Below are 18,961 nucleotides of genomic sequence, written 5' to 3' on the forward strand. Positions count from 1 at the left end.
CCAGGCTCATGGATTGATTGGAAGAACCAATATCATTAGTATGGCCATACTGTCCAAAGTAATCTATAGGTCCAATGCTCTTCCTGACAAACTATGAACATCATTTTTCACAGAAATAGAAAAACTACCCTAAAATCCAAATGGAACTAAAAAAGAGCCCAAATAGCCAAAGCAATTCTAAGCAAAAAGAACAAGGCAGAGGTATCACATTACCCAACTTAAAAAATGCTACAAGGCTAGAGTAAGCAAAGCAGCATGGGACTGTTACAAAAACAGACACATAGACCAAGGGAACAGAATAGAGAAACAAGAAATAAAGCCACACAACACACCTACAGCCATCTGATCTTCAACAAAGTCAACAAAAACAAGCAATGGGGAAAGGACTACCTATTCAACAAATTGTGCTGGGATAATAGGCTAGCCGTATGCAGAAGAATGAAACTGGACCCCTACCTTTCAGCATATACAAAAATTAATTCAAGATGGATCAGATTTAAATGTAAGACATCAAACTATAAGAATTCCAGGAGAAAGCCTAGGAAACATCATTATGGACATCAGCCTTGGGAAAGAATTTATGACCAAGTCTTCAAGAGCAATTGCAACAACAAAAAAAATTGACAAGTGGGATCTAATTAAACTAAAGAGCTCCTGCACAGCAAAATAAACTAGCAACAGAGTAAACAGCCAAACCACAGAAGAGGAGAAAATGTTTACAAACTATGCATTCAAAAAAGGCCCAATATCCAAAATCTAGAGAACTTAAGCAAATCAACAGGCAAGAAACAAATAACCCCAGCGGTTAAAGGACATAAACAGACATTTCTCAAAAGCCGTCAATAAACATATAAAAAATGTTCAGCACAACTAATGATCAGAGAATTGCAAATCAAGGACATAAACAGACATTTCTCAAAAGCAGTCAACAAATTTATAAAGAATGTTCAGCACAACTAATGATCAGAGGATTGCAAATCAAAATCACAGTGAGATACCATCTTACACCAATCAGGATAGCTATTATTAAAAAGTGAAAAAATAACATATGCTGCTGGCAAGGCTGCAGAGAAAAAAATGGAATGCTTATACATTGTTGATGGAAGTGTAAATTAGGTCAGCCTCTATGCAAAGCAGTTTGGAGATTTCTCAAAGAACTCAAAACACAACTACCATTTGACCCAGCAGTCCTATTACTGAGTATATACCCAAAGGAAAAGAAATCATTCTGCCAAAAAGACACATGCACTCATATGTTCATCACAGCACTATTCACAATAGCAAGGACATGGAATCAACTTAGCAGCCCATCAATAGTGAATTGGATAAAGAAAAATGTGGTACGTACACATCATGGAATGCTATGCAGCCATAAAAAAGAATGAAAACATATCCTTTGTAGCAACACAGATATAGCTGGAGGCCATCACCCTAAGTTAATTAGTGCAGGAACAGAAAACCAAATACCTCATGTTCTCACTTATAATTTGGAGCTAAACATTGGATACACATGGACACAAAAATGGGAACAGTAGATACTGGGGACTACTAGAAAGGGAAGGGGAAAGGGGACATGGTTTGAAAAAACTACCTATTGGGTAATATGCTCACTACCTGGGTGATGGGATTATTTGTACCCTAAACCTCAGCATCACATATTATGCCCATGTAACAAACCTGCACGTGTACCCTCTCAATCTAAAATAAAAGTTGAGATTATTTTAAAAGTATGTGTAGAGTTAATAAAAATATTTTTGTCAAGAAAAAAATGTTTAGTGGTACATTGTGAAGTGACAATATATGAATATGAGATTGTAATAAGAAAAGTTTTTCTTTTCTTCACAGGAGGGTTACTGGATGCCAACAAAGGAATAATACTTAAATAAATTTTATCACTTTAGAAATGTTTAGGAGTAAAGAGGAATGATTTACTATGTTTCTCCTACCTTTTAAGAGGATTATATCCTATCCTCTCACTACAAGTATCTGGGTTCCCTCTATTATCCTAATTCGTTCTAAAGATTACCGAATTTTCCTTCATTACTCCCTCTCTTTCATTTCAGGGCCTAAATAAGGGGTTGGTAACTTGTGATCCTTGGATAGTCCTCATAGTAACTGACCATCTGGAAATATTTACAACATTGCTTTTATACTTGCAAAAATCCTCAAATACCAGTACACAAACCCATAAATCATTTAAAAAGAGATCAATAAATTGGATCATATCAAAATCAAGAACACTGTTCATCAAATAATAAATTGAGATTGAAAAAACAAGTCACAGAGTGGGAGAAGATATTTCTAAGCATGTGACAATGCAAATACTAGAAAGGACATAGAGCAACTGGAGTTCTAGTAGGAGTATAAATAAACTTGTAGGAGTATAAATAAAAACAACCATATTTTGAAAATTATTTGTCATTAACTACAAAAAGTAAACATATACATATCCTATGGTCCAGCAATTCTAACTTTTAGACACATTCCCAATACAGATATATTCATATTTACACCAAAAGACATGTTCAAAAATATACATCATCACTTGGTTCATAGTAGCCCCAATCTGAAAATAACCTAAAGGTCTATTAAAAGAAAAATGAATAACATGTGTTTGACATCCATAATATGTATTAAATATAATATTAATAAATTCAACCACAGCTATCATGGATGAACCTCACAAACATAATGCTAAGTGAAGAGATACACCAAAAACATGTTTATTTATAAATTTAAACACATTTAATTTATATAAAGTTAAAACAGGCAAAATTAAACTTCATTATGTTAGCGGTTTGGATAGTAGGTACGTTTTGAGAGAAGAGAAGTTTAATAAGGGGAAGGTAATGTGTGGCAGGGGCATTGGTTCTGAGTGCTGGTAATGCTTCATGTCTTCAACTGTATTATACAGGCATGTTCATTTTGTAGTAATCCATTTAATCTACACTTGTGAATGAATTCTATGAATTTGCAAATGTAATCTGTATTTTAAAATCATTGGCATAATATTCCTTATAAGATCATTTTAGGATCTTTTTAATGTCTATAGGTTCTGTAGTATCATCTACTTTTTTATCCATCGTATTGGTAATTTGGCCTTTTCTCTTGATCAGTCTTTCCAGGGTTTTAGCACTTTGATTACTCTTTTAAAAATATCTTTGGTTATTTTGTTTGTTATTTTATTAACCTTCTTCTTTCAAACTTATGATTTACAATCCTTCTACTTCGTTTGGGTTTACTTTGCTATTTTTTGCTAGTTTTTGGAAATGGTTGTTTAGATTATTCATTTTAAACCTTTTCTTCTTATATTCATTTAAGGTTATAAATTTGCCTGTAAGAATCTTACATTTTACAAGTTTTAATATGTTGTATTGTCATTGCAAATTACTTAAAAATGTTTCCTGTTTTCACGGTGATTTCTCTTTATCCCATGTATTCCTTAGGAGTATTTCACATATTTTACATTTTCAAACATATGGAGATTTTCTAGTTACCTTTGTTATTAATAGTTTAATTGCCCTCTGGTCTGAGAACACATGTCTATGTGATGTAATGTCTTTCCATGTACTGGAAAGGACTTGGACGTTGTTATATAAGCTGTATCTGCTTTAGGAGGCATCCCAAGCACAGTGCCACTTTGGTTTTTGCGCTCGCAAAGGTTCTGCCCTGATGGTCTTGGATGAGATCCAGAAGAATTCTCTGTATTACCAGGTAGAGATTCCTGTTCTCTTCCCTTACTTTCTCCTAAAGATACAAACTCTCTCTGTCTCTCTGTTCTGAGCCACCTAGAGCTGGAGATGAAGTGACACAAGCACTCTTGTGGCCACTGCCACTAGGACTGAGCTGAATCAGACCTGAAGTTAGCACAGCAGAGTCTTGTCCAAGGCCTGCTGTAACCACTCCGTGCTACAGCCTATGTTCGCTCAAGGCCCTGGACCTTTACAATCAGCAGGTGGCAAAACCAGCCAGGCCTGTGTTCTTCCCTTCAGGGTAGCAAGTTCCCCCAGGCCATACATGGGTACAGAGGTGCCATCCAAAATCCAGGGACTCAAGTTAAAAAACCTTAGAAGTCTACCTGGTATTCTGTTGCCCTGCAGCTGACCAGGTACTCAAACAAGATGCAGTGCTTCCCACTCTTCCCTCCCCTTTCCAAAAGCAGAGGAGCCTTATCCCATGGCCACCAACACTATAGGCCCACAGTGAGTACTGCCAGACTACCACCCATGTTCCCTTAAGGTCCAAGAGCTCTTTAGTCAGCTCGTGGTGAATGCTACCTGGCCTGGGACTCACCTTTTAGGGCCCTGGGCTTCCCTCTAGCCCAAGAAAGGGCCAGAAATGCCATCCATGAGTCAAGTCCTGGAATCAGGGACCCCCAAGAACCTACTTGACACTCTACCCACCTGTGGTTGAGCTGGTACCTAAGGTAAAAGACAAAGTCCCCTTTACCTTTTCTTATGCTTTTCTCTAGTGGAAGGAGTCTCATGCTGGGAATTTTTACTAGCTTGAGTTACATGGAAATTCTAAAATGAAAATAGGTCAAATTTTGTCTTCAGGTAGGATACATAGTAACACCAACCACTGAAGTACCAAAGATTTCTGTTAATTCTTTGAATCGTTAACTTTTTTTCTTTCACAGAATGCTCTCACAGAAATGTCAGCACCATTTTTGTTGATTTAATGACTAGATAATAGTATCAAATATTGGTTGAGTGTTACTCTATGCCAAGAAATTTCATGCATTATCTCAATTCATCTTCATAGTAATCTTATGAGGTAGTTACTATTATCATTCTCATTTCTCATATAAGGAAAATGAGGCTTAGAAAGATTTCTCTAGCAGCCCCAGGGGAATCTGACAAGATGGCCAAACAGAAACACCTCTGGTCTTCAGCTCCCAGCGAGACTAACACAGAGGTAGGTGATTTCAGCATTTCCAACTGGTGTACCCAGCTCATCTCATTGGAATTGGTTAGGTAGTGGGTACAGCCCACAGAGGGTGAGTAGAAGCAGGGTGGGGCATAACTTCACCCACTAAATGCAAGGAGCCAGGGGACCTCCCTCCGACAGCCAAGGAATGTCATGAGGGACTGTGCTACCCAGCCTGGATACTATGCTTTTCCCACAGTTTTTGCATTCCGCAGATCCCCTTGTGTGCCTACACCACCAGGGTCCTGGGTGTCAAGCACAAAACTGGGTGGCTGTTTGGGCAGACACCAAGCTAGCTGCAGGAGTCTTTTTCATACCCCAGTGGTGCCTGGAACCCCAGGGAGATGGATCCATTCACTCCCCTAGAAAGGGGACTGAAGCCAGGGAGCCAAGTGGTCTCATTCAGTGGGTACCACTCCCATGCAGCCAAGCAAGCTAAGAACCACTGGCTTGAAATTCTCACTGCCAGGACAGCAGTCTGAAGTCAACCTGGGACAGTCAAGCTTGGTGTGGGGAGGATCATCTGCTATCACTGAAGCTTTAGTAGGCGGTTTTCCCCTGACAGTGCTAAGAAGGTTGGGAGAGTCCGACTGGATGGAATGCACCACAGTGGGGCAAAGAAGCTGTAGCCAGACTGTTTCTCTAGATTCCTCCTCATTGGACAGGGCATCTCTGAAAGGGAGGAAGCAGCCCCAGTCAGGAACTGACAGACAAAACTTCTACCTCCTTGGGACAGAGCACCTGGGGGAAGGGGCAGCAGTGGGCACAGCTTCAGTGGACTTAAATTTTCCTGCCTGTGATCCAAAGAGAGCAGCTTCTCCTGACATTGTTCAAGCTCTACTAAAGACAGACTGACGCCTCAAGTGAGTCCCTGACCCCTGTGCCTCCTGACTGGGAGAAAGCTCCCAACAGGGGTCAACAGCCACCTCATACAGGAGAGCTCAGGCTGGCATCAGGCTGGTACCCCTCTGGGACAAAGCTTCTAAAGGAAGGAGCAGGCAGAAATCTTTGCTGTTCGGCAGCCTCCATTGGTAATACCAAGGTAAACAGGGTCTGGAGTTGACCTCCAGCAAGCTACAGCAGACCTGCAGAAGAGGTGCCTGTTAGAAGAAAAACTAACAGAAAGGAACAACATCAACATCAAGGACCCCCCACATAAAAACCCCATCCAAAGGTAATCAGCTTCACAGATCAAAGGTAGATAAATACAAAAAGATGAGGAAAAACCAGTGCAAAAACACTGAAAATTCCAAAAACCAGAATGCCTCTTCTCCAAATGATCACAGTTCCTCTCCAGCAAGGGCGCAAAACTGAACAGAGAATGAGATTGACAAATTGACAGAAGTAGGCTTCAGAAGGTGGGTAAAACCAAACTCCTCTGAGCTAAAAGAGCATGTTCTAACCCAATGTAAGAAAGCTAAGAACCTTGATAAAAGATTATAGGAACTGCTAGCTAGAGTAACCAGTTTAGAGAACAAAAATGACCCAATGGAGCTGAAAAACACAGCACAAGAACTTTGTGAAGCATGTAAAAGTATCAGTAGCCAAATCAATCAAGATTGATCAAGATCAATCGATCTCTGAAAGGATATCAGAGATTGAAGATCAAATTAATAAAATAAAGCGTGAAGACAAGATTAGAGAAGAAAGGGTGAAAAGGAATGAACAAAGCCTCCAAGAAATATGGGACTATGTGCAAAGATCAAAAGTACGATTGATTGCTGTACCTGAAAGTGATGGGTAGAATAGAACCAAGTTGGAAAACACACTTCAGGATATATGAAGTCAGGTAGCGTGATGCCTCCAGCTTTGTTCTTTTTGCTTAGGATTGTCTTGGCTATGTGGACTCTTTTTTGGTTCCATATGAAATTTAAAGTCGGTTTTTCTAATTCTACAAAGAAACTCCATGGTAGCTTGATGGAAATAGCATTGAATCTATAAATTATTTGGGGCAGTATGGCCATTCCCAGGACAATGCTTACTCTAATCCTCCAGCAACTGGAAACTTACTACCCAAAGGCCTCCATTGTGTCTTTTGCTCAATTTATTATAAAATTCTCCCCAAAGTTGAGTTGAAGTCTCTGCTCCTATAATTGCCACTCATTAATTTATCAACTTTGATATTCAAGGAACCATCATTGATCACAATATGAAACAGTAAGTGCTAGTCTAAGACACTAATTCATGACCTCACAGAACTTGGAATCTAGTTTAAAGGACCATAAATACATCAAGCACAGCTAGCTATAGGGGCTTAAATACAGGCATTCAAATTAAAATACCTGATCAGGTAAGGCTTCCTTGAAGAGGGAGTAGAAAAGCAGGACTTTGAAAGCTAGTGAGGAGTTAGCTAAATGAAGAAGGGAGTTTGGGAGGGTGCCAAGAGAACACAAAACATCAAAGTATAGATGTGTCAAACAACCTAACAGACTGTTAGAAAAGCAGGTGTTTGCTATGGCCCAAATGAACGGGTAATAAGGAATGTAGGTGGGCAAGAAGGCCAGGCAGAGAAAGACATATCTTGCTGGAAGTGATTGCTTATGGGTAAACAAAAGGACTGAAGGGGATGGTGCAATGATTGTGCCTCTGAGAGTATGTGGTGGGCTAAATAATGACCCCCAAGGATTTTTACATCTTAATTTCTTGATTTCTGAAACCCGTAAATGCTACCTTTTATGCAAAAAGGGCTCAGAAGTTCTGATTAAATCAAGAATCTTGGGTTGGTGAGGTTATCTTGCATTACCCCAGTGGCCCTTAATGCAATCACAAATGTCCTTATAAGAAGGAAGCAGAGAAGATTTGATTACAGAAAAAAAAAATCAGCCAATGTGATGATGAAAGAAGAGATTGGAGTGATATGCTTTGAAGATGGAGGAACAGGCAATAAGCCAAGGAAAACAAGAGGCCACTAGAAGCTGAAAAAGTCAAGGAAACAGATTATCTCTTCAGAGCCTACAGAAAGAATCAACTCTGCTGATAACTTTGCTTTTAGCCCCATTAGACTTCTGGCCTCCAATACTCTAGGAGAATAAAATTGTGTTGTTTTAAACCACTAAATTTCTTATTTATTTATAGTAGCAATAGGAAATTAATACATAGTACTTAAGCCAAAGATTACAGAATTGAATTTCTCATTTACTATAATGCAGTTCCAGAAAATCAATAACAAAGGACTTCAGTGGTTGGGGAATATAGCAAAATGCCCACTCGTCTGCCTCGGTGATCACTTCTAGAAAGGATATCTCCTTTTATCCCAAATATAAGTTCACTACACACTGTCATAGATTCAAATCCTCTGCTACTTGCTAGCCGTGTGGCCTTGAGTAAGTTACTGAACCATTCTGAACTTATTATCTCATCTGTAAAAATGAGACAATTATACATATTTCACAGGGTTTCCATAAAATAAAGGATATAAAGGAGGAAAGGCAGACAATCCATATTAGGATCCTAGAAAGTGCCAAGTATCAAATACCCAAGAAGAAGGACACGGCTGAGTGGAAACAAGGAAGATCTTAATGACTGTTATTTCGAAATGAAATCCAGACCCACTAGCTAAGGTAGATGTCAAAGGCCTTATCCAGCTGGTGTCACACACAGACAAGGGCACCTGGGCAGGGAAGACAATGAGACAATGGCTGTAACTGGAATGAGGAGGCGGGGAGGAGTGACCTTGAAGATGGCCATTGAAAGGGCTACATTTTACCAAGAAGATTGAGATGTTTAAGGGGCAAAAATCAAGAAATCTTCTTCTAGAAGTTTCTTCTAAATAAAACTGAAGGATATGGAATGATGTTAGAAATGGACTGTTTCCCTAAGGAGTAAAGAGCAAGGACATTATTTGAGATGTATCTGAGAATGGTTAAGATAAGTTCTGGCTCTAATACTAGAAGAGCTAAAGCTAAAGCTCTTCTAGTATTAGAGGCCTAGGGGAATTGTGGTATGGATGCTCAGGAGAAAAACAACCCTTGGCTGGGCATGGGTGGCTCATGTCTGTAATCCCAGCACTTTGGGAGGCCAAGGAGGGTGGATCACCTGAGGTCAAGAGTTTGTGACCAGCCTGACCAACATGGCAAAACCCCATCTCTACTAAAATTACAAAAATTAGCTGGGCATGGTGGCAGGCACCTCTAATGCCAGCTACTCAAGAGGCTAAGGCAGGAGAATCCCTTGAACCTGGGGGAGTGGAGGTTGCAGCGAGCCAAGATCGCACCACTTCACTCCAGCCTGAACAAAAGAGCAAAACTCCATCTCAAAAAAAAAAAAGAAAGAAAGAAAAAGAAAAAAAAAAACACATTTGCCCAAGCCTTAAACTGGGGACATTTTTTTCAGCATTGGAATAAGCTGTATCAGTACACCTACATATTACATAAAACTCTGGAAACCTTTGAATTCTGAGATTCATATGTCATCCTGTTTTATAAGTCATTGTCCTAATGATGAACACTCTTTCACTTAGTAAGCATAAGACATTTCTAAGGAACCAGAAATCTGATAGTTTCACTGTATTAGGCCATTTTGCATTGCTATAAAGAAATGCCTGAGGCTAGTTAATTTTATAAAGAAAAGAGGTTTTATTTTGGCTGATGGTTCTGCAGGCTGTTATGAAGCAGTGCCAGCATTTACTTCTGGTGAAGCTACAGAAAGCTTGCAATCATGGAAGGAGGCAAAGGGGGAGCCAGTACATCACATGGCAAGAGAGGGAGCTGGAGAAACGGAGGGGAGATTCCAGGCTCTTTTAAACACCAGGCCTCACATGAACTCATAGAGTAAGAATGCACTCATCACCACAAAGTCAACATCAAGCCATTCATGAGGGATCCTACCCCATGACCCAAACGCTTCCTACCAGGCCCCACCTCTAACACTGGGAATCACATTTCAACATGAGATTTGTAGGGGACACACATCTAAACCATATCATTCTGTCTTTGGCCCCTCAAACTCATGTCCTTCTCACATTGCACAATACAATCATCTATTCCTAACAATTTCTTAAAGTCTTAATTTGTTCTAGCATCTCTCAAAAGTCTAAAATCCAAAGTGTCATCTGATTCTCAAAGCAATTTCCTTCAACATATGAGCTTATAAAATCAAACACAAGCTATTTACTTCCAAGATACAATGGTGGTACAGGCATTGAGTAAACATTCCTATTCCAAAAGGGAAAAATCAGTCAAAAGAAAGGAGTAAGAGGCTCATCCAAGTCTGAAATCCAGCAAGGCAGTCATTAAATCTTAAAATTCCAGAATAATCTCCCTTGGCTCCATGTCCCACATCCTGGACACACTAGTGTGAGAGATGGGTTTCCAAGGCCTTGAGAATCTCTGCCTCTGTGGTTTTGCAGGGTGCAGCCTCTGTGGCTATACTCACAGATCTCACAGATAGCTCCACTAGGCTGTTCCCCAGTGGAGACTCTTGTGAGGGCTCCAATGACACATTTTCCCTTGGCACTGTCCTAATAGAGCCTCTCTGTGGGGCTGTGTCCTAAAGCAGGCTTCTTCTTGAGCACCCAGGCTCTTCCATACATCCTCCGAAATTGAGGTGAAAGCTGACAAGCCTCTTTCACTCTTGCATTCTGCACACCTGTAGGCTTAGCACCATGTGGAAGCTGCCAAAGCTTATGGCTTGCACCCTTAAGAGCAATGACCCAAGTTGTACCTGAGCCCCTTTCAGCTGCACAAGGCAGAAGGACCCAGGGCCTGGCCCCTGAAAACATTCTTTCCTCCTAGGCCTCTGAGCTTGTGATGGGAGGGGCTACCTCAAAGATTTCCAAAATGTCTTCATGGCCTTTTCCCTATTGTCTTGGATATTACTAGCTATTATTATATAATAATATATTATTTGATAATAGCTCTTAGCTCCCTTTTAGTCATGCAAATATATCTAGCAAGTAGTTCCTCCACTGGTCACTTGAATTCCTCTCCTGAAAACATTCATTCCTTCTCTGCCACATGGTTAGGCTGTGAATTTTCCAAATTTTTATGCTCTACTTTTCTTTTAAATGTAAGTTCCAACTTTAAGTTATTTCTTTCCTCCCATACATAATTGCACTGCTAGAAGCAGCCATATCACATCTTGAATACTTTACTGTTTACAAATTTATTCTGCCAGATACCCTAGGTCATCTTCTTAAGTTCAATCTTCCACAAATTTCCAGGGTATGGACACAATGCACCAAGCACCAAGCTTGGCAAAGGCATAGCAATGGTGACCTGTGCTCCAGTTCCAAATAGCTTCCTCATTTTCATCTGAGACTTCCTCAGCCTGGCCTTTGCTATCCATATCTATCAGTATTTTGGTCACAACCACTTAACAAGTCTCTAAGAAATTCCAACATTCCCCCATCTTCCCATCTTCTTAGCCCTCCAAACTCTTCCAACCTCTGCCGATTACCCAGTTCCCAAGCTTCTTCAACATTTTCAGGTCTTTATAGCAACACCCCACTTCTCGTGATCAATTTTCTGTTAGTGCATTTTTGCATTGCTATAAAGAAATACCAGAGATTAGGTAATTTGTAAAAAAGAGAAATTTAATTGGCTCCCAGTTCTGCAGGCTGTACAGGAGGCATGGTTCTGGCATCTGCTCCTGGTGAGGGCCTCAGTGAGTTGCAATCATGATGGAAGGCCAAAAAGGAGTTGGTGTATAACATGGCAAGGATGGGAGCAAGAAAGAGAAGGGAACAAGAGAGAGAAGGGAAGGGAAAGTTCCACACTCTTTTAAGCAACAAGCTCTCACTTGAACTACCAAAGCAAGAACTCACTTATTACAATGAGGATGGCACCAATCAATTCATGAGGGATCTCCCCACATGACCCAAACAGCTCCCACCATGCCCTACCTCCAACATTGTGGATTATATAATAATATATATAATGTGAATTACATTTTAACATGAGATTTTGAGGGAGCAAACCTTCAAAACATATTGATCACACTCGCACACATACAGACACAGAGAAAAAGGGTGGGTAGAGACTGTAGTCCCAGCTATACTGGAGGTTGAAGCAGGAGGATCGCTTACACCCAGAAGTTTGACGCTACAATGAGCCACTGCATTCCAGCCTGGACTGTAACAGAGTAAGAACCTGTCTCTTAAAAAAAAAAAGTGGGGAGAAGATAGACATGGGGCAAGGAAGGCAAAGAGAGGATGGAAACTCAGGGATAGAAATCTATTTCAGCTTTAGCCAGAAGCATTCCTTGACAGTGCTCACCAGCCTGCACTTTCCACACTAGTACAGATTTATAGCTCCTTAAGAGAAGGGAGTGGGGAAAGGACAGTTCTGTCTCGTGCCTTTATCAGGGACTCCTCCCTCCTTTCTATTTACTGGCTATGATCAAACATCTAAGCTTTATAAAGCAAGCTAGTGGTTGTCCTTTCCAAAGCCTCACTCAGCACACCTTCTGTCACAGGAACAAGCATCCAATGAGGAAAATGAACACACTGCTCCTTGCGAGCTTATTTCTCCTCTACCTCCAAGAGGGTAAGTTTGAATAATGTGGGTGGAAGGAAGCAACTTAGGGGTACTGTTCTCTAAACCTCTACTCTCTAGTGTCATTCACATGCTGCAGCTCAGACCTAAAGACTCAATACAATCTGAGTTTCAGGATGTCAGAGAGATCATATATAACACACTAATCCAGAAGAAAATGTACTGATTGCAGGGCAACAGGACAGCAATTTTCAGACTTCAAATTAATTAACGTTTCATCCATACTTATCTCATTTTGGTCCCCTGCTCTCTTGATACACTTTTCTCCTTTATTCTCTCCTACACTCTAGTTTTCCTCCTGTGTATTTTGTAGGATTCTCTATTCTACCTGATCACTAAACACTGAGATATCTCAAGGCTTTATACTATCCACTCAGATACCCCTTTATATCATCTTACTCACTTCCATGGCTTCAATTACAATCTATCTGCTGGAAATGCCTGATTTGATATCCTAGCTAGATTTCTATTCTGAGCTTCAGTCTTTCATCAACAAACATCTCCTACACTTAGAAGTTATCCTTGAAATCTCCCTCTCCCTTAACACTCACTAAAAAGTAATGAATAATTCCTATGCTTTCTACCTATTAAATGTACTTCAAATATGATTATATTTCTACCTTATATTTCTATTTTTCTACCTTTTGACACTTAGTATGAAATAATAAACCATAAAAGAATTATAAGAAAATGTGACATAATTTGTTTATAAGCTTAGAAATAAGAAAGGCCTTTCTAACTATGACTCAAAATCCAGAGTTCTTAAAAGAAAAACTGACAAATTTGACTCATGAAAATCAAAATATTCTTCATGACAAAAATAAAAAAATGCAACTTACATCACAGACATGTAATGCTTCCTGTTAAAAAAAATCAAAAAGGAAAAGGCCAACAACCTAATAGAAAAATGGGCAAAGTATGTAGATAGTTCACATAAAATGAAATAAAAATGGCTATTAAACATATAAAAAGTGCTCAATCTCACTCATATTATGAAAAATGTAAATTAAAAGAACACTAAAATACCATTTATCAGATTGGCAACATCCAGAAATTTGATAAAATATTCAAGTATTAAAGTTGTAGTGAGACAAGAATTTTCCAAGCATTGATAGCAAGAGAATAACTAGTTATATCTCCTCTGGAGGGCAATTTGGCAATACCTATTAAAATTACAAAAGTGTTTACTTTTTATCTAGTAATTCTGCTTATATGAAATTATCTTACAGATATACTCCCACACAAATGAAATATGTTTGGCATTATGTATTTCAGCAAATAATATCAAAAAGTGCAGATAGCTTAAATTCTCATAAGTACGGAACTGGTTAATTCAAGCATGGTACAGCTCTACAGGGGAATACTATACAATTAGTATACATCATTCAAAAAAATCAAAGTGCAGAGTATGTATAGTATATTACCAATTATGAAAAGGAGGTAAAAAGATACATGTACATATTTATATTTGCTTGAATACAGTGAAAATCAATATGAAAGATATAAAAGAAATGACTAAAACTGGTTTCCATTATTAGTCAGATGAAAACTGGATAACTAGCTGGCAGGAGTGCGAGGTCAACTTTGCACAACATTCTTTTTATATTACTTACATTTAGTCACATCAAAGTATTACCTATTTTTAAATAATACATTTTTTAATGTTGAAGTTGAAAATACTCAGAGGTTAAAGATCAAAGAGACTATTATCTGAAGAGCATTATCAGTGCACTGTGCAGCTTGCTCCAAACTCCTGTGAGAGAGGGAACCCTCATGAGAGTTGCTTCAGGGAGAAATTGATAGTGTCCTCTGGTGTTTGAAAGGCACAGTGAGCTTGAGGAACCTAAAGGTGAGAGGGAGCCTGTGGCTACAGCCCTGAAATGGTGGAACTGAGAAACAGCTGAGCTGCATTACATACAAGCAGGGAGGATGTGCATACACTCCTGTGGATCTGATCTGGGCCATGCTGTATCAAGCAAGTCAGGCTTGAGCTGTTTAAAGTTCTATCCAGGAGGGCTGTCTGGAGGAACGAAGTATTTTGGAAAGAAGTGGGCCACTAACTTCTTACAGCTGAAAGAAAATATAACCACCACCTGGGGGAAATACCCTGCCCACAATACAGCAGTGGATTTGAATATTTTTGTGGGGGAAAGCCTGAAGAACCCACAAATGTACCCCTGACTCTAGGAACTCAAGAAAATGAATTCTCCTGGCTCAAGAAAATGAGTCAGCTTTTATTAAACACAAAGTCCAAGAGATTGGGTTTTAAGTAACTACCATGGACAACAGATGATGGCATTAGAGCCAGTCCAATGAAATCTTTCCTGTCCTTTACCTGTCCCTCTCCTGCTCACCAAATGAAATGGGTCAGAAACTATCACTCATAAGCCAGAGGTGAGTAGGAGGAAACCAAGACAGAGAAATAGAGAGAAAGTCAAAGCCACCCCCTCCTGCCCATTACAAACACCTAAGCAAGTCTGAGCTATGTGTCTGTGCATAGGTGTGTGCATGTGTGTGGGTGTGCATGGGTATACTGTTGGTGAGAAACATGGGCTTTTAATGAAATGGAGCTATTTATTATTACTGCATGGGACTCAATGCATAAATTACTGAACCCAGATTATTCTTGTGCCCAAAAGTGATGGCAAGATTTCTATTTCCTAAAAGTACATAGACAAGTTAAGAGCCTTGTCTGAAATTACCTGCAGGACTAGGAGAACTCACTTCAGAAAGAGGACTCAAATGGGTAGTGGGCAGAAGAATAAAATTGTTTTCTGTTTGCACATTTTAAGTCCCATGTTGACCTGCTAGATAAATGTAAATGGGATTAGATCACTTCCTTGCTTAAAATTTTTCAATAAATTCTCATTGATCATGGATCAAAAACCATACTCATGTCTTTGGCCTAGGAGGGTTCAGGAAGTTGAATTTCTGCTTACCTGCCCAGCCATGTCTCATAGCACAACCCACTCCATTCTCTGTGCCCCGGTTACATTAGCATTTTTGTTCCTCAATAGACAAGCTTTGTTCACTGCTGTTCCCTCCGCCTGAAATGTTCTTCACTTTGCTCATACCACATCACCCACTTACCTGGCTGACTCTTATTTATCATCAGGCTTCACCTTACAACCCATTCCCATGGAAGCCTTCCTTGGCTCTCTAAAATACATTAGTTCTTCCCTCTTAAATGTTCTCATTACATGTTTAACTATTTCTTGATATTACAATACAACTATACCTAATGGGGGGGGGTGTTTAATGCCTGTCTCCCCAGCATGTATGTAAACACTTGTTTCCTTTTGCATTCTCAGCACCTGAAACAATGTCCAGAATGTGGAACATGCTCAAAACCCAGCAACTAATGTCATCCTTTCCCTCTAAATAAGAGAAAAAGAGGAGGCTGTTCACTCTCACCTAAGTCTAACCTACTTAAAAGCCAGCTCAAGTCTTTAGCTAAAGTATTCCCCTACTTTTCCAAACCACAGTAATCTGCCTATTGCTATACTCTTAATCTGCATCACAGGATTTATCTCGGTTCAGTAATTTATGCATTGAGTCCCATGCATATATTATCTTGCTCTTGTTATTATTTCACATGTTAACTTGTCTTCAAATATAGATGGACCCTATTCAGGTCACAGAGACTGTGTGTTACCTTTTTTATCCACCTCCTAGCTTAATTTACAAAACTACATTAATCAAGAATTCTACAAATAACAGCTAATGGAGTGAGTGGACAGTATAGTCAACATGCAACCTCTTATGAAAACTCATTTTCCCATAATCCCACTATTTAGCCTGAATATTCTATTCTCTCCACCCTGCAGTTACGGGTCTGAAGTGTAATACCTGCATATACACAGAAGGATGGAAGTGTATGGCAGGCCAAGGCACTTGCATTGCAAAAGAAAATGAGTTATGTTCAACAACAGCCTATTTCAGGGGTAAGTGGGGCTCATGAAGACTCCAAAAATGCCTCAAAGAACCATCACTCTTGCTAGTGCCTGGGATAAAGAACTCAATATCATTAAGCCCTGCTAGAAGGTAAGGCAAGGAATAAAAGAGGAGGCAATAAGAGATAATTTCCAACTTTGCACTGTGGGGTTTGGTATCCAGAGCCAGATAGGGTGGTGATTGGGAATATGAACCCAGGAGCCAGGGAAAGAGACTCAGTGTTAAGTGCTGTTCCTCTTGGTGCTGAGATTTAGTAAGTCACTATTAAGACAATCTCCTCCAGCACTTATAACAGGCTTCTTTATTTTTAGGAGAAAAACATATGCACTCAACACATATGTGTAAGTATAAGTGCCTGGAAGAGGAGTCCTACAAAAAAGACCTGTTGAGAGTGACACTGTGCTTTGACAAAAACTTCTGTAATGCCTTCTAATGGAGCTTATGAACTTGCAGAGGATCTTCTGTTCGAGATTCAGAATTGAGACCAACCAACATGAACTGTTTTATTTCCTACACCAAATTTCATATTGGCCTAAGATCCCAGAGAGAGCTGCAGGGGTCGTGTCCTCATTACAATGAAGGGGCTCCCCACACCAACCTCCACCATTAGACCCCTAAAATCATGAGCATTGAAACAAAATCCTCCATGAGCTGTGCTTACTCTTTTGTCTTTTACTCCTGATTTCTGATTTCTATCCCTATGGTAGGGTAAATAATGAACCCCCAAATATTTTTACATCCTAATCTCTGGAACCTGTGAAAGTTACCTTAAATGGCAAAAGGGACTTTGAAAATATGATTAAGGATCTTGAGAAGGGGAGGTTACCTTGCATTATCTGGGTGGTCCAAAGTGCTATCAAAATCTCCTTATAAGACGCAAGTAAAGGGAGATCTGACACAGAAGAAGAAAAGACGATGTGACAATGGAAGCAGAGATTGGAGTGATGTGCTTTGAAGATGGAGGAACAGGCCATAAGCGAAAAACTACAGGAGGCCACTAGAAGCTGAAAAAGTCAAAGAAATAGATTCTTCCCTTAGAGCCTCCAGAAACCGGCCCTGATGCCACCTTGATTTAAGCTCTGTAAGACTCATTTTGGATGTCTGGCCTCTAGAACTTTTAGGGGGTATTGTTTTAAGCCACTAAGTTTGCAGTAATTTATTATAGCAGCAATGGGAAACGAATACAATCCAAAGAAACTAGGAATTCAAACCACTGGTAAGCCTGAGTACCCAGGAGTCAGTCTAGGTGACAACAGTATCCACTGCTCAGGGGTTATGGTGACCTGCAGAAAGACGGGAATGCAGAGCAAGTGCTATGAATGAATGTGGAGATCGATTTATGGATTTTAAACCTCATGGCATGCTGCAGATAATCCTTTAGGCATATCTGTGGTGTAAATGGTGCCTCACGATGTTCTGAAGCAAACAAACATGATGTCCTAATAACTCAATTTATCAGTTCCTCATTAGCTCGTGTACTTACTGAAATTCTTTTAGCAGTTAGTGTCCCTGTATTAGTTTGTTTTCACACCACTGATAAAGACTGGTCAATTTACAAAAGAAAGAAGTTTATTGGACTTACAGTTCCACGTGGCTGGGGAAGCCTTACAATCATGGCAGAAGGTGAAAGGCACATGTCACATGGTGGCAGACAAGAGAAGAGAGCTTGTGCAGGAACATTCCCCCTAATAATAACCATCAGATTTGGTGAGACTTACTATCACAAGAAAAGCAAAGGAAAAACCTGCCCCTATGATTCAATTTCCTCCCACTGGTTCTTCCCACAAAACATGGAAATTCAAGATGAAATTTGGGTGGGGACACAGCCAAACCCTATCAGTCCCCTTCTTAAAACTCTCCTCTCATAGCTCCTATGATTGTATATTTGTAGTTCTCCTACCTCTCTGAAGAATCCTCAGTGAGGGTTTCTGGGGACAGTGTTTTGATTTGTTATGTTTGTTTGTTTGTTTTGCCATTTTTTTGAGATAGAGTCTCACTCTGTCACCCAGGCTGGAGTGCAGTAGCACCATCTCAGCTCACTGCAACCTCTGCCTCCCAGGTTCAAGCTATTCTCTTGCCTCATCCTCCCATGTAGCTGGGACTACAGGCATGCACTAGAACACCTGGCTGCTTTTTGTATTTTTAGTACAGACAGGGTTTCACCATGTTGGCCAGGCTGGTCTTGATCTCTTGACCTTGTGATCCACCTGCCGCAGCCTCCCAAAGCGCTGGGATTACAGGGGTGAGCCACCATACCCAGTCCTGTTATTGTGTTTATATTCAGATATTTAACCTATGTGAAGCCACCTTTGTAATACTGCTTTAAGTAAAAAGGCAATATTGTTTTTCTCCATAGAATGGGTTGGGTTTTTTAGCACCATTGACTACAAAGTCTATCCTTTCTCCATTCATTTGTGATGCAATTTTTAACATTAATTATAAAGAGGAAAAAAATTACTGTTTACTATACACACACAACACTTCTGACACGAAATGTGTGGGGTTTTTCACGCCAAGAAATTATCCAGTTCCCCAGTGCACACTGACTGAGTGCTCTAAAATTTAACACAGTTCTGACACCATTT

At 39.8% G+C, this 18,961-nt stretch overlaps 1 protein-coding gene across 1 annotated transcript; it reads left to right on the forward strand.

The window, feature by feature from the left end:
- Positions 1 to 12,338: 12,338 nt before the first annotated feature.
- Positions 12,339 to 17,092, forward strand: PATE4 (prostate and testis expressed 4). The gene is made up of 3 exons (XM_002754620.7): positions 12,339 to 12,413; positions 16,250 to 16,366; positions 16,688 to 17,092. Exons 1-3 carry the CDS (start codon positions 12,356 to 12,358, stop codon positions 16,807 to 16,809), a joined length of 297 nt encoding a protein of 98 aa, XP_002754666.3. The 5' UTR covers positions 12,339 to 12,355; the 3' UTR covers positions 16,810 to 17,092.
- Positions 17,093 to 18,961: the final 1,869 nt, after the last annotated feature.

The sequence above is a fragment of the Callithrix jacchus genome, chromosome 10 (assembly GCF_049354715.1).
Source record: "Callithrix jacchus isolate 240 chromosome 10, calJac240_pri, whole genome shotgun sequence".
NCBI classification, from domain to species: domain Eukaryota; kingdom Metazoa; phylum Chordata; class Mammalia; order Primates; family Cebidae; genus Callithrix; species Callithrix jacchus.

Bases quoted from the DNA above. Each gene is read 5' to 3' on its own strand.
- PATE4 (XM_002754620.7), top strand. From the start codon at position 12,356: ATGAGGAAAATGAACACACTGCTCCTTGCGAGCTTATTTCTCCTCTAC. The intron at 12,414-16,249 runs GTAAGTTTGAAT...TCCACCCTGCAG, and splicing joins TCTCCTCTACCTCCAAGAGG to TTACGGGTCTGAAGTGTAAT. The intron at 16,367-16,687 runs GTAAGTGGGGCT...CTTTATTTTTAG, and splicing joins AACAACAGCCTATTTCAGGG to GAGAAAAACATATGCACTCA.